Source organism: Alligator sinensis, unplaced genomic scaffold (assembly GCF_000455745.1).
Source record: "Alligator sinensis unplaced genomic scaffold, ASM45574v1 scaffold264_1, whole genome shotgun sequence".
Classification (NCBI taxonomy): Eukaryota; Metazoa; Chordata; order Crocodylia; family Alligatoridae; genus Alligator; species Alligator sinensis.
The window spans coordinates 3,832,421-3,847,551 of NW_005841831.1; the positions used below are offsets into that span (position 1 = coordinate 3,832,421).

At 46.5% G+C, this 15,131-nt stretch overlaps 1 protein-coding gene across 2 annotated transcripts in view; it reads left to right on the top strand.

Moving 5' to 3' along the window:
- The window catches only part of PITX3 (paired like homeodomain 3), a 32,894-nt gene extending 18,549 nt beyond the window's left edge, over positions 1 to 14,345 (top strand). For both annotated transcript variants that reach the window (XM_025210452.1, XM_006014799.3), the window contains 2 exons: positions 10,239 to 10,444; positions 12,815 to 14,345. In XM_025210452.1, coding sequence (XP_025066237.1) covers positions 10,239 to 10,444; positions 12,815 to 13,378 — 770 coding nt within the window. In that variant the 3' untranslated portion in view covers positions 13,379 to 14,345. The remainder of the gene's footprint in view (positions 1 to 10,238; positions 10,445 to 12,814) is intronic.
- Positions 14,346 to 15,131: the final 786 nt, after the last annotated feature.

A 15,131-nucleotide genomic window follows, 5' to 3' on the forward strand; every position in this document is an offset into this window, starting at 1 on the left:
GGGGGAGGGGAGGGGAGGGGTTAATAGATCGGCAGCCTACAAAAGGCCTGGGACCCACAGGAGGGTGGCTCCGGTTTGTCTTAATAACAGTCAAACAAAGAGATCTCGGGGCATCATCAAGCAAACTGTTTGCTGGAGACAGGATCATCCCAGTCTCACCTTTTTCGGGGGAAGAAAAGAAAAAAAGGTGCTAAAACTCTTACGCTTGCTCCCAAAACATTCCTCCCCCATCCCCAGGTACCTCCCCTCTAGTTAATGGGATGTAGAGGGTCTAAATGTTCTCCCGAGACCCACAGCTGGCCAGTTCCCTGGAGAAAACTTCAGATTTTAACTACTTTTTTCTCCCCACCCCCATTTAGCTCTTAAGGGTGATCATTCCTATTTGAGCTGCACCTGTACAATTAGCTCAAATTAAGTAAAGCTTCTTAGGCATTGGACAGAAAAGGTACCGGAGAGGACGAGATACAAGCCAAGTGAACCTTACAGCTAAGTCCCAAAGTTACGTGCAGATGTTGTTGAGGGAGGAAAACCTCACTCCTTCCATCTGCTCAAGTTCACTAACTTGTAGTTTTCCCATTATCCTAGGAAGATGCTGCTTTTCCTTATCCCTGATGCTCAATCCAGGTTCAATAAATTGTCATTAACACCTGGTTTACTTTTTCAGCCCATACCTCCTTATATAATTCACTACCCCAGTCCTTCAAGCTCTCTCAGTTTTCTTAAATATATTCCACTTCAAAGGATTCTTGAATCCCTGGTAAAAGGGAAGTTATTTATATTGGGTCCAGAGGCTCTTGGGGTGAAAGGCATTTATTGTGGTTGAAAACAATCCAAGAGTCTATACTCCCTTCTACTTATGTGTTAATTACTCAACCTTTTTTTTATATATTTAGGTTGTCATCACTAATATAATGCACAGAGCAATTCTATGAAATTAAGCTAATAGGAAGTCAGAAAGCTACAGACTGTCATTTCCCACCCCCCCTTATTTAAATTACTCTGCTTCCAGTTGCTTATATCTGTTTATCCTCATACCTGGGTTGTCATCTCTTCACTTCCACTCTGCTGCAAGTTGTCTGTTCCCTCCCTATATCTTGCCTAGTTCCATTCAATTTCAGCTGAAAAAAGCCTTAGCAACTTCTCCCCAAGGAAATGTGCCTTTTGTCCTTGAAGACAGGTGAATGTTCATTCTAGGTTAGCCATTTTGTCTAGGGTCTACTAGTTAAAGCAGTGGACTCCAAATTCTGGGTTTTCTTCAGGACTTGGTCACTGATTTGCTTTGACTTCAGGCAGGCTTCTTTCTCTCTGTGCCTTGGTTTCCCTGCCTCTGAAATGGAATTTTATCCTTGTGCTTCAATTTCCTGGGCAGCAGCAAGCTGTAACTAGCATTTGATTAGGGGGTGGATGGAAGCTATTAATTAAATACCATGTTTCCTTTATGATAGAAAGAATAGCTGGTTACCTGAAAGCAAGAGAAAATGTAACTTGTAGCCTTGTAAAAGGCAGTTTAGGAGATAGGTAAGCTCATGTCAAGCTTTCAATGTCTTTGCTCAGAAAGACTGTACTGTGGATGCACCACTGCATTACAAAAGGGAGCTGAAGGGGACACGCCCTGAATCACCAAGCTGTAAATATAATTATAGCTAGCACAGGTGGCAGTACAACCTGTAGCTATTAATCTGTTTTAATTTTGCCTCATTTAATTTGTTCAGGCTGAAATTTCCATGTTAAATGTCTGCTCCAGGATTAACCTTTCAAATTTAGCTACTTCCAAGAACAAAGTTGCAAGGAAAAGTTGTGCTCTCATCAAGCAGTCTCACAGCTGTGTGATGGAAAAGCCCTAGCAAACAAGGATGCAGAGTTTCGCAGGGAGTAGCACTGGTGTCAGAGATGCGCTCGTGTCATCTGGGTAGAAAACCTGTCTCAAACTGGTCTAATTATAAGCCTCTAAAATAGAAAATGTGTGTGCTCAGAGCTCTAAGGGTTTAACAGCTAAATTATCAATATAGTGCATCTGTACTGGGCACACTCCAATCTCTCTCAGTTCCTACATGTGACTGCACTGTGTACATGCCATCCCAGCAGGATGACCAAACATACCCCAACCTACACCTTCAAGGGATTAAGGACTTTGTCACTGCTTAAACAATTGCAGGGAAAGTACCTGAACTGAAAGCAGAGACATTCTCCTGCTGATATCTCTGAAGGAGGAAGAAGTTATTCTACTAGGAGTGAAGAACAGTAGAGTTGAGGAGTATGGTGTGACACCTCTACATCACCCTTTTCTGCAGCATCTGGAACTGAAACCATTATTCCTGAGTCCCTCTCTTCCTTTGCTGCCTAACAAATATAGGAGAAACCCATTGGTAAAATGTATCTTCACCACCCTCTAGTGGCAGATCCATGCATGAAGGGAAAATGTTCTTTTCTGTCACTTACCCTGACAGTTCAACAGGCAGAGGTTCTTTGCTAACGCCCTGTAGATACCAGCTCTGATGATGATTTTCTAGATGGGAGGGCAACATGCTTTTTTAAGTTTATAAAATGTAGAAATTGAAAATATAATGGAGAAAATATAAGGCTGCAGAATCAAGGGTTTAGAGTTAGCAAATGCCAGAATGGCAGTTACCTGTGTGACCCTAATTTCATCCCCCTTGTAACCATGTAAAACACAGTGTGGTCCTTAATGACATGACCACATGCTTTTTTTCTGCAGGACTTGTTCAGTAGGAGTTGCAGGTGCTTGCTACCTCTACAAATTAGAGCACTCACATCTAAGCTACAGCTACCTGCTAATGCAGGTATGACCAGAGTCTATTCATAGGACCAGTGCTGTTCCCTCATGTTTTCATGAGGAAGTTTACTAGTATAACTATACAGCTAAAATTCCCAATTGGTACTTAATGTGTACTATGTGCCCACAAGGAATTATGCTAGTATAGCTAAAATTGGCATAATTATTCAATTAAGTTCCCCTGTGCTGGGGAAATCACTAAACAGAGTGGATTCTATCCCTGCTTTGGACTGGAAGTATTAATAGTGAAGGATCCTCAAACAGAAGTGAAGTCCCTGCATCTCTGCATATGCTTCTAATTAAGCAACTGAGTTTTTTTTCTTAGCTCTGAGCAGCTAATTTCTGCTAAAACCACAGTAGTTTTATTGAGTGGGGGTAGGGGGAGGAAAGCGTGTAAAATATTTCCCATCCTCTTACAGATTATTAGTAGAGGCTCAGTTATCCACACACACACACACACACACACACACACACACACGTATCTCCAGTTCTTTTTTAAACAGTAATCTAGAAATAAAATTGTCCTTTGAACAGTGACCATTAGCTGGCCCTACTTACATACAGGGCTGATTCTGACTCCCAGTTACAGTGGTACACGGCCCTCCTCTTAGTGAGAGCTAGGCAGGCAAATTTGAGGGTTCAGTTGGTGGATGGGTGGAAGAGGAAACATGCTGTAGTGTAACTACTTCTTGGGCTGCTTGACACTAGGAAAGACAGGATTCAATGGCATGTGCTTCCTTGCTTTTCTCAGTAACAGAGCTGGTCTTCCTTGTTCAAACCCCTTAACTTAGAAAGTGAGAAACCTGTGGAAACAGGGCACATGGGCCACTGTTAGCTTTGCCTACATTTTGGCATGTTCCAGTTCACTAAGAAGGAAACTGATTATGCGGTGATCCCCCTTCTGCTATCTTATACCATGGGAGACAAGATAGACCCCCTACAGGGTTTAGGATGGGATGAAGACAGAAAAACCAACCTGCTTCCAAGAACCCTAATGAATTGATGTCCCCCCATATAAAAGTTTATAGGTCAGCAGACTAGAGCAATTTCTTGTTTGTTCAGTTGTATATTTTCATTTCTTAAGACACCCCCTCCAGGTTTCCAGTCTCCTAAGTACCAGCAGCAAATGAAAAAAATGAGTCCCAGTTTGATGACAGAATATGGAGACTTTGCTGTATCACCTGTCTCTACTAGGCTGCTGTGAGCAGACACCTGTTTAGGGCTGTCTGTGGAAGCCTCATAGTACTTAATGATCAGCTCTCCATGTCTATGAATATGTCCCCATCTGCAAAGGAGCCTTGGGTTACATGGCCATGGAGACGGAACTAATCTCCCATCCTTAGAAGCAGTTGAGGCAGCATACAGGAAATTATGTTACCACTTTATGGGCTGGTTCTGTTTGAGGGGGCTGGGAGCAACCTGGCATTTCTTCACAGCACAGAGTTCATACGCTAACAAGTATACCAGCTTAGAAGACTAACACAAAGGTCAGCAACCTTTTATAGTGGGCCACTACTTGTGACCCAGCTGTTGATCCCCTCCACAGTCTCCAATGCACCTACTGCCATATCTGTCGTTCACTAGTGCCTCTGATGTGCACCACTGATTCCTGTCCCTAACAGCAGTAGACAGGGGCAAATTCAGCAGTGGCAGTAAGAAGAGCCTACTGTAGAGGGCAAGAGGCAGTAGCAGGAAGGGCTGCAGAGAGGTGCACTGCAGAGGGTCAGTGACATAGTGCAAGGTGGAGAAGGGGGATGCTCCAGGATGACCTGCTTGCTGTGGGCTGGCTCAGACTACAGGCTGGATCCAATCACTTTGCAGTTCAGATCTAGTCTGCAGCTGTAGGTTGCTGATCCCTGGGTTAGAGGACTGCCCAGAAACAGATATGACAGTAAACACCTCTCTCTTCCTACGTGCTTGTTTCACTTATGGTAATATTCTGTACCCATACAAAACAGTCCCCTCTCATTGAAACCCAAACAGAGCTTCTGCTCTCCCCTGTCCCTGGGCAATGGTTTCCAATCTGGAAAATATCACTCATCTTGACAAAGGCTGTTTTGTCACTAACATGACATTTTCCTGCATTGCTTCCCTTGTATACACTTAAGGGGGGGAGGGGGAGGGCAGTGTTCCCAGCAGTAGTGTACAGGAGGCACTGGAGAATATTCATAATGAAATGATACCACAGAAAAGGGTTTGAGGGTCCCTTGGTAAAGGCAGAAGCTGACAGGGATGGAGACTCGCTTAAGACTGGTATACACTTTCAGAGCCTCTGCTGCTGTACCTGGGGGTTTTACAGGGACAGTGGAGCCCTCTAGTGGAGATGCTGTGAATACCAAGAGAAGTTTTTATGCTGGTAGGGCTGCTGTGCTGTCTGTCTCACTGACATACATTACCCATCACAGCTACAACTCTACTAGAAACTAAGCCAATGAAAGCACTTGATTGGCACGGTTACATGTACACCATGGTTTTTGCTATCACTGTGGTCTAAAGGGTTTGAAATTTTTCATGGTCCTAGCTCAGGGGTTGATAACCAGAGCATGGCACGTGATAGCATTTTGCTTAGCATTCGTGCCTCAGGGCAGACAGCAGGGAAGGGGCTGGGGCTCCACTGCCACAACACAGGCTCCATGGCAGGTATCAGGGGCCTGGCCCAGACTCTGGGCCAGCTGTGGCATGCTGCACAGAGGTCTGTGGAGTCCTATCCCAGCTCATTGCTGGTGACAAGTGCATGCGTGGCTTGGGGCGGATAGTGGGGAAGGGACCAGGGCTGTGCTACCATAACAAGGATCAGGCCCCCCGTGGCTTCCCTATGGTTTGCCCCTGACACCATCTTACAAGTTGCGGTTGGGGTGTTTTTGGCACTTGTCCCAAAAACATTGCCAAGCCCTGTCTTACCTGACAAAGCCATAGCAGCAAAATGTCACAGTAAAGATCTGACCTGGCTCTTTGAAATGCCCAGTAAAATGGGGTTCCAATCTCAGAGTTTTCAGCTGGTCCTGCAAAGACAATTAACAACATGTATAGCACTTTAAGCACAATTCCTGTTCCAGAAGAAGTAAGGAGAAGATAGGAACACATGAACACTGATCTCTGTGGCACAGCTGGTTAATGTGTTCAGCTATGAAGCAAAAGAAGTGTGGTTTGCACTCATTCAAGGATGTTGGCTGGGCTGCGTATCCTGTGGTTAAAATTCAAAAGTTAATGCCTAATGTGGAGAGCGACAGTTCTGCCTTGAGAAGGGCAGTTGAAGTAGGTGACCTTTCATGGTCCCTTCCAGCCTCATTTTTCTGTGATTCTATGACCTGGCACTTCCATCTAATCCAGAATCCTGTCCAAGACATTGGCAGAATCAGATGCTCCCAAGGAAGGTGGAAGGAGCCATTCAGGGGTGGCTCCAGGGGGGTGCAGTGGTGCGCTTGCACCCCACTTTGATTCCTCATTGTCCCAAAGTTTCAAACCAACTGCCTAGCAGTAGTGGCAGCATTTCTAGTCAGGCAGTGCTGAGGGAGTCACTGGACTTCATGGCTTATTATATTTTACTAGCCATGGGATTGTCAACCAGGGGTATGTGTACCTCTAGGGGTACTTAGAAAGGCCATAGGGGGTAACGCGGGCAGGGATGGAGCGCACCCCAGGGAGCGACAGCAATGTCTCCCCTGGCGCATTCCCATACTTTGCTTCTTACCTGGGGGAGGGATGCATCGGGTGCCACCAGCTCCACGCAGCACAGTGCAGTGCCTCCCCACCCACCACCTCAGCTCGCTCTCTGTGCCTGCTCCAAGGAGCAGGGCTGGGGGGGGCGAGGGCAGCAGTGCCCCTCTGTGGAGCTGCACATGCACTGCCTAGCCAGCTGGTTTTGTGGGGGGCTTGCATGCAGCAGCCACACTGCCACCATCGCTACCCTGTGCCACCACTGCTGCCGTGCCACTTTCTCACAGCCGGTCACAAGTGCGGCTCCGTGGGCTGGTGACAGGCAGCTTGTGATTGGCCAGGGGCGAGACCTATCACCAGCCCGTGGAGCTGCGTGTGTGACTGGCCGTGAGAAAGCGGCATAGGGTGTGGCAAAGGCTGCGGTGCGGGGTGGCAATGGTGGCGGTGGCAGCGGCAGCCTCCGTGTGTGAGCCTCCCCCTCCCCACATCTGGCCATCCATGTGGCCTGCAGATGGGCACCACTGCCATTGCCCCCCTGGCCCTGCTTCTGGGAGTGATCACAGAGACACTTCCCTCCTCCCTTCTTGATCTGGCCCCACTCTGCCCCTTCCCCCACACACACTTACCTCCGGGGGGAGGGAGGGGGTGTCTGTGTCTGCATCTTTGTGTGTGTGTGTGTGTGTGTGTATGCGTGTGTGACCCCTGCCCACCTGGTGGCAACAGGCACATGGCATTGTGCAGCTCTTGGGACAGTAGGGTGCAGAGTCCAGCCTGCAGCAGCAGCTGCCTCTGCCCTGTGCACAGATCTGGGGGGCACATGCTCCTTGGGCTTCCAGCAGGGTGCGTACAGTGACCGGAGCTGCCCCCCACCCCGTGCCCCCTGCATGACCTGCTCTTGTGGCTGCATCCCGCACTTCGCCCCGGCTGTGCAATGCCTACCCCTGCCCCATGCCTTAAAAACAAGAGAAAAATATAAAGGGGTACACGAGCTGAAACTTTGAGGCAGACGGGGTACACTTGTTAAAAAAGGTTGAAAACCCCTGTACTAGCCAGTTGCCTGTCAGGAATGATGGGGGAGGGGAGGGCAGGCGGGGACAGAGCGCTGCCACCTACCACCCCGCGCCGCCACCGCTTCTGGGGAACAGGGCTGGGGTGAGGGGCTAGGCCCCACTCTGTCCCTGCCATCATGGTGGCACTCTGCTGCACTGCCTCCTGTCCAAAACGCTCCAAGAGCATTACCGACAGTGGGACTAAGCCCTTAATTATATTAGAATCATCTGATCCCTTCTAAACCCTTCATTCCACAGGTGTTAAAAACCCTCTCTCCTTTTAATGGTCTTGATGTCCCGCCAATCAGGCCATCCTTTGTTCTGCAATTCTGCTGTCCCTTAGCTGCCCTTGAAGCTCCGATTTCACAGCCCTGCAAATTGTTTTCAACTCATTCCAAGGAAATTATATTTTTATTCCATTTTAAACTGAATAATACAGCCTGAGGCTCCTAGCATATTAGTAAAGCTTCTAGTTTATTTTTAACTGGAGAAAAATATGTGATGTTTTATATGTGATGATGCATCACACCATCTGCCTTTTCAAAATTCTAGATTTGCCTATAAAGTCATTAGTGGGGATCCTAGTTTTCTCTGATAAAAAAAATCCCCAATTTTAAGATTAAAAAAGTAACCCCAAATCCACATTTTTCCATGATTAAAATGAAACACCATAGTGTTTCATTTTAGTTTTTCCCCAGGGTGGTGTTTCATTTTAATCATGGAAAAATGTGGATTTGGGGTTACTTTTTTAAATCTGAAAATTAGGGAATTGTTTTTAAATCGGAGAAAACCAGGATCCCTGGTCATTAGTGAGCAATTAGAGAATAAGATGCCCTAAAAGAAAGAAGCTTCCTTTTGCCCTGAAGGAATGAAGTGTTGTCATTGCTCACAGGAGAAGATTTTTAATGTACAGTATGTTGCTTTTTTCTTCCCCATGTTCTTCTGCTCCCATGGAACGGTTACAATTCCCACAAATGATGCAAAGGTTGATTTTAAGTTACCTCTTGATAGAGATGATTTGACATTCCTGTTCTGTCCTGTTTCGCAAGGCATGCAGTTGCACTGACTGCAATGTAGGGCAGAGGCTGACTGCTGGAATCTTATCTTTGTTGGATTTCTCTACATCAGTGTCACTGAAGTGACTTCAGCATAGTGGAGAGAGATCTGGGTTAACTTTAAACTAGCTTACTTGGGTATCAGTAGCAGTCTAGCCACAGCAGCATGGTTGTTTAAGGCTTGTGCACTGGAAGATGTCTATGAAGATTACATTTTAACTCATGTTTCTGACCAGACTTCCTTACTAGACTTGACTGTGAATACTGGGGTTCAGTTCAACCAAAAGAATTGCTAGAGGGTCATTTCATAGTAAGAAAGATGGTAAGAAAAGGACGTGAACCATAAGGAGGGGATCCAGCGATGAGAAAAAAAATAGGCATGGGAACAACAGGCCATACTTCACGATGACAAAAGCTAAGAAGGGTTGAATGTCACTTTTATCACCTTACTGCCTCTTAAAAATGTCTGTGCCTAAAGAATCCAAATAAGACTTAATGGAGTGACCTTTGCTACTCACATGAATGGCTCCTTCTCCTTGTAGAAGGAGACTATTTGTAATCTCTGGCCATGTGGCTTCCCTCTTCTCTCTGTTGGCTGCTATTCCCTAGAAATCCCTGCTAATGAAACCGTAGCATCCAAAGTCATGGTGAAGAAAATAGTTTAACCATATAAATGAAAAATATTTTTATATTGTGAATGTCATCTTTGTGTCCCAATGGTCATTACGTGCATTGTAAAAGCCTGGAAGACTAAAGGACTTAACTCCAGTTCTGTTTTCTCCTGCCCCTTAAACTACAACCATCATCCAAATATCTGAGTGCTTTCCAGAAATGGAATGAACCATGCAACTTACCTTACTTACTCTATTCTCGACCATTTTTTCTGCCTTTTGTGTACCTTTAAAGTGCAACCTCTCTTGGTTTGTCTAGCTGCAGAATTACAGTGGCTGAGCTAAAGGTGGGATTTTAGTTAGTTCAGTGCAAGAAGATGCAGGCATTTTAAAACCTATTTAGCCTGACATGTCAGTTTAACTTAAGTTTGTTAGGAACAGATTTAAACCAAACGGTAATGAACCACACTTAAATTGAAGCAGAAGTAAGGAGAATGTCTATGCAATGTTTTGTGTCAGTTTATAAACGAGCTACAAAACCAGGGCATGTTGGGCATGGACAAGAGGGTTTTTGGATGCTTCTGTGCATCAAAGTGGAGGTTTATTGTGTGGCTGCAAGGCTGAGCCAGCGAGAGAAGAGAAACTCAGTCTCAGGGTGTAATGCCCAACACCATCCCTAGGCATGCATTTCTCCTGGATTTGTCTCCCTTAGTAAATTTACTCCATAATAAAGACCAGATCAGCTCACCCAGTGTAGGTCTTTGGTAGGTGCTATTACAGAGTTTAGCCACCAGGCGGCAGGTGAGCCAGGGGAGATGAACCTAGGTGAGCCGTCACTAGAGGTTCTGCATAGCAACTCCCAGGTAATAATGCAAGCTCACTACACGTTTTTCATGGCAAGGGGCCTGCACCTAGATTATGGGGACTGGGAAGATGGTGATATGGCATTAAGATGCACCGATGTCCTGGGAATTGGATGCAGAGGCCAGAAGCCTGCAGGTGCTTGTCCCATAATGGTGAGAGGTGCCTCCTGGAAGAGCTCTGACAGATTTCCTCCTTTTGCTTTTTGCAGACACAGAGAAGTCCCAGCAGAACCAGACTGATGACTCCAACCCTGAGGATGGCTCCTTGAAGAAGAAACAGCGAAGGCAGAGGACTCACTTTACCAGCCAGCAGCTCCAAGAACTGGAAGCCACCTTCCAGCGCAACCGCTACCCGGACATGAGCACCAGGGAGGAGATAGCAGTCTGGACCAATCTGACTGAGGCACGAGTCCGGGTATGGCCACTCCTCATCTTCCACTCCACGCACCCTCAACACAGCCAGAGCTTGGGGAACTGGATTGAAACTGGATCCCAGCTCTGCAGCCAGCCCCACGCCAGCCCAGTAAAGGCTTTGCCAGATTCTGAGATAAACCCCCAGAATCTGCTCCTAGCACTCAGCAGGCCTCAGTCACCAGTTCACAGGAACAACTGCTCACTTCTGCAAGACTTCATGAGGGAAATCTCACCAAGGCTAACAACATGGGGCGTCTTCTCCCACAAGCAGGAAGCTGCGCCTCCTCCATGCCAACATATTTCCCGGGGGAGGAGTAGTGAGGGAGGGAGGTTCCTCTGCTGCGCAGAGTCCAGGGCCCTTGGGGAAGAAACCCGGTGCCATAACACAATTCATGGAGTTCCTTCCTCTCGCACGTGTAATGCTCTGTGCCTCGACTGCTGCCATTGCCCCCGTGATCTTCTCCCTCCCTTTCCCCCTCCTCGCTGTCTATGCTTCTGTGCCATCTCTCCTCACCTCTAATTCCCCGTGCCTCTTCCCAGTCTCTTCCATATTGCCTCATAACTTCCCCTGCCTCACAACAGCTTTGCCCAACAGATGAGGTGTTCACCTAGGATTCAAGAGGTCTATTCCCTATGCTATCACGTGCCTGTTGAGCGATCTTGGACGAGTCACTGCCTTTCTCTGTGCCTTCCTTCCTTGCCCCCTCCTTTATCATGTTGACTGAAATGGGAAGTTCTTTGCAGCAGAATTAATTCATTATATAGGGTCAGGACTCCAGTCTTGCGAGTGCCTTCTGGATGTTACTATAAATACAAGCTAACAGCATCCTTATCTCTCCCTCATCTCATCCCCTAGACCAGTAGTCAGCAACCATTCAAGTGACAGACCAGAATGACCCAGTTCGGGTCAGAGGCAGATGGGCAGGTGCTTGGACCCAGTCATCATTGCCACTTTTCAGTGCAATGACATGGGAAAGCAACTGCCAAAGCCCCATGTCTGTGGGACCGATCAAATGGCTCTGCAGGCTGGATCTTGCCTGTGGTCTATAGTTTGCTGACCGCTGCCCGAGTCTCTCTACACTGTCCGTATCCCAATTTCCCCAAGTGCCAGTTTCTGTCCTTTCCCTATTCTATCCTCTCCCCTTCTTTTTAATCCTTTCAGTTCTTTTTGCTCAGTATTTTACTTTGGTCCAGGCTACAGGTTTCTGTTTCCTGTCAGGATTTAGTTCTCAGAACACAAGGGCTCATTGCTAGCTCATGATTTTTGAATCTCAGGAGATTTTGGCTGTTTAAAGGAAATTCTTACGAATTTCTGGTGACTGTTTTTCCCCTCACAAAAGTTTTACCTTTCTCCAAAATGGCTCCCAGTTGCTGTGACTGTCAATAAGAGTGAAGTCATACATGACTTAAGAAGATGGCTGACAAGCCTCTAAATTTTAGAGATGAAAAATGAGACTGCCTCAGCAAAGATGGATGCCATCGCCCTTTATTTCTAGTTGGGCAGAAGCTAAGCTCTGAGGGGAAAGGGCAGCTGATTTGTCATGTTGTGAGGGTTAGGGAAATGTGGAGATCCTGGCAACGGGAGGGAATCAAGCAAGATACGTTAGGACTTGGAATAGGGAGAACAGGAAGCAGATGATGGATTACAGGTACATTACAGATTACAGGTTTACCATGTAAACAACTGCTAGACTTGATATATGATGGGGAATGCACAGCAAGGTGGGCGACATGATTGCAAATAAAAGAGGAGAGTGACTCTGAGATAATCTTTCTATTAAATTGTAGTGCACGCCAGAGCAGAGTTTGAGGTTTTCTGACTTCCTGGGAATCTCTGCTGAAAATTTCCAGCTGGTTCTAGTAGATCTCTATTACAGTCAAAGAATCAGCACAAAACTTGAGAGCCCAGAAGCGGGGATTTTGAAGGAACCTGCTGAATTTTTCACTACTTTGGGGTGAATTCACTCTTTGGGGTATCTATAGAAACTGTAGAGGTGCATGACTAAATTTACACTGTAAATCATGATGGGACTCAAAAGATAGAAAGCACCTTACACAATGACAATGTCCATTTCAAGATTATCCCCTATATTGCAGACTCTGTTGTTTGGTTTTGGGGCTCCTATCCACTTTCATTGGAAGATCATTCCACCACCTACCAGGACACCACTAAGCAACCTGCCCTGATATAGAATTAGCTTTTTCTTTAATTAATTCTACTGAACAACTCCCATTTACAACCCCTTCATTCATTCCACTCAATCCCTCTCCCAATGTCCTTGGATCAGTAAAGGAGGGATAAGGGATGAATAAGAAGGTTTCCCTGCCAATAATCACAGTGACCCCCTTCCCCTCTCTCCTTCCTTTGCAGGTCTGGTTTAAGAACCGCAGAGCCAAATGGAGGAAACGAGAAAGGAACCAGCAGGCAGAACTTTGCAAGAACAGTTTTGGAGCCCAGTTCAATGGACTGATGCAGCCTTATGATGACATGTATTCTAGCTACTCATATAACAACTGGGCTACCAAGGGGCTTGCCACCAGTCCCTTGTCAGCCAAGAGCTTCCCCTTCTTCAACTCCATGAATGTCAGCCCCCTTTCCTCCCAGCCTATGTTCTCCCCACCCAGTTCCATTGCCTCCATGACCATGCCTTCCTCCATGGTCCCCTCAGCAGTGACTGGAGTACCTGGCTCCAGCCTCAACAACTTGGGAAACATCAACAACCTCAACAGCCCAAGCCTCAACTCTGCTGTTTCATCCAGTGCCTGTCCTTATGCCTCTACTGCCAGCCCCTACATGTACAGGGACACATGCAACTCCAGCCTGGCCAGCTTGAGGCTGAAGGCCAAGCAGCATGCTAACTTCACTTACCCAGCAGTGCAGACGGCAGCTTCCAACTTGAGCCCTTGCCAATATGCTGTGGACAGGCCTGTATGAAGGACTGCCCTCTCTGCCCATCGGGGACTTGACCTAAGCCTGACAAAAGGAGACCGTTTGCCCTAAAAAATGGGGTATGTCATGCAGGAGAGAGACAGGCAGACAGACCTCTATGAAGACTTGTCTAACTATCGTATGGTGAATTTTGACCGTCTTTCCCCCCCCGGTAAAACAACCAAAACTGTCCATTGGAAACATAGAAACCTATGACATGCAGTTTTCCTAACTCCTGGGCAGCAGGACTGAGCACATTTCAAGCTAACCCCCAAGATCTGACACAGTTCTTCACTCCCTTCCCTTGGATCAAAAATTCCTCTTTAAAGCATAGGCAACCAGATGGTACAGCTCCAGGAGGCAGCCGGGGACTGAGGCAAAATAGCACAGCCACTCAGTGCTTGGTTGACCACACAAATGTGTGAGAGCTGTCTGATGTCATATAACGGCATCTTTCCCACTTATTTATCATGTGGCCAATCCTGCACCCGGCAAGGAAGGCACTTGCTCAGTCAGCATACATTTTTATACTACAAATATATGCATGGCCATTACAACTTGAAGCCCTTAGGGACTGGGAGTTGTAGGGAATGTAGACTGTGTGTGTGTTTATATATATTTATATATATATATATATATATAAACACACACACACACACACACACACACAAATATATATATATATAAAATATACTTTTTTGTTTTATACATGGAACAATCTCTGAAGTAGACCTTAAGGATGAAAACCCAAGCATGTTCACCAAGGCAGAGCGTTCTGCCTGCCATGCTTTAGCGCATAAGTCATTTCCAGTCTGATAGGAATTCCTTTGCCAATGTACATCCAAAGAATTCCCCCTTCCCTTTCCCCCCGGCCCTTTTGCAACAAACCAACCCCCCTCTTGCACACCTTCCCCTCCTGCAATTCCACTTTGGAAAGAAAATAAAATGAAAGTTGGAGCAATCCCTTTCAGGATCATGTCTGTCTGGTTATTGAGAGCGCAAGCTGATAACATGGGGAAGAAACAGTAAAGCTGATAAAAGTGCAGTGTCCTATGCAGGCCCTGGTCTGAGACCCCTTCCCTTTTGCCCCTTGCTAGGGACTCTAAAAAACCCAATGAAGCTAAACACCAACAGCAGAGTCCAAAACATCTCTCCCAGGCTGTCTCTGTCATCAACTGGCTCCAGCCACTGCCCAGGTTCTTCCATGGAAAAGCTCCAGTTCCTTCTTAGTCTCTAACAAAGGAAGAGTTACTTATACCTTCTGCCACTTCCCAGCATGCTATGCCCCTATATTACTCAGCATCCTCTGTAATTTTAACTCCAAGCAAGCCTCCTATTCTGCAGCGTATCTAGGCTGACGCAATACTAGAGCTGAGAATTTGCCTTAAAGGGCCAGCACTGCTGCATACAGTGAACAGAAGAAGAGCTCCCATCTCTTTGGTTGGTGCTGAGAAGAGGGTAGAGAAAATTCCCCCTTCCATCTCAGCTCTGGCTGATATAAAAGCTGTACTTCCTACTTTAATCTGCTTTGAATTTGCATATTCGCTAGGTCTCAACAGGTTGTTTCTGAAACTTTATTTGCTCTCTGTCTAGCTTCTATAGGTTCCCTTCTTGCCCGAATACCAGGCCCCACAAAACCAGGCTGAGCTCCACAGGTAAGTACTGGTGTTTGGGAAAAGCCCAGGATCAAATCGTCAGTGACTGGTATTCTCTTCCTTCTCAGTCCACAGGAGAAGGGACTCTATAAAGAAAACTTGGG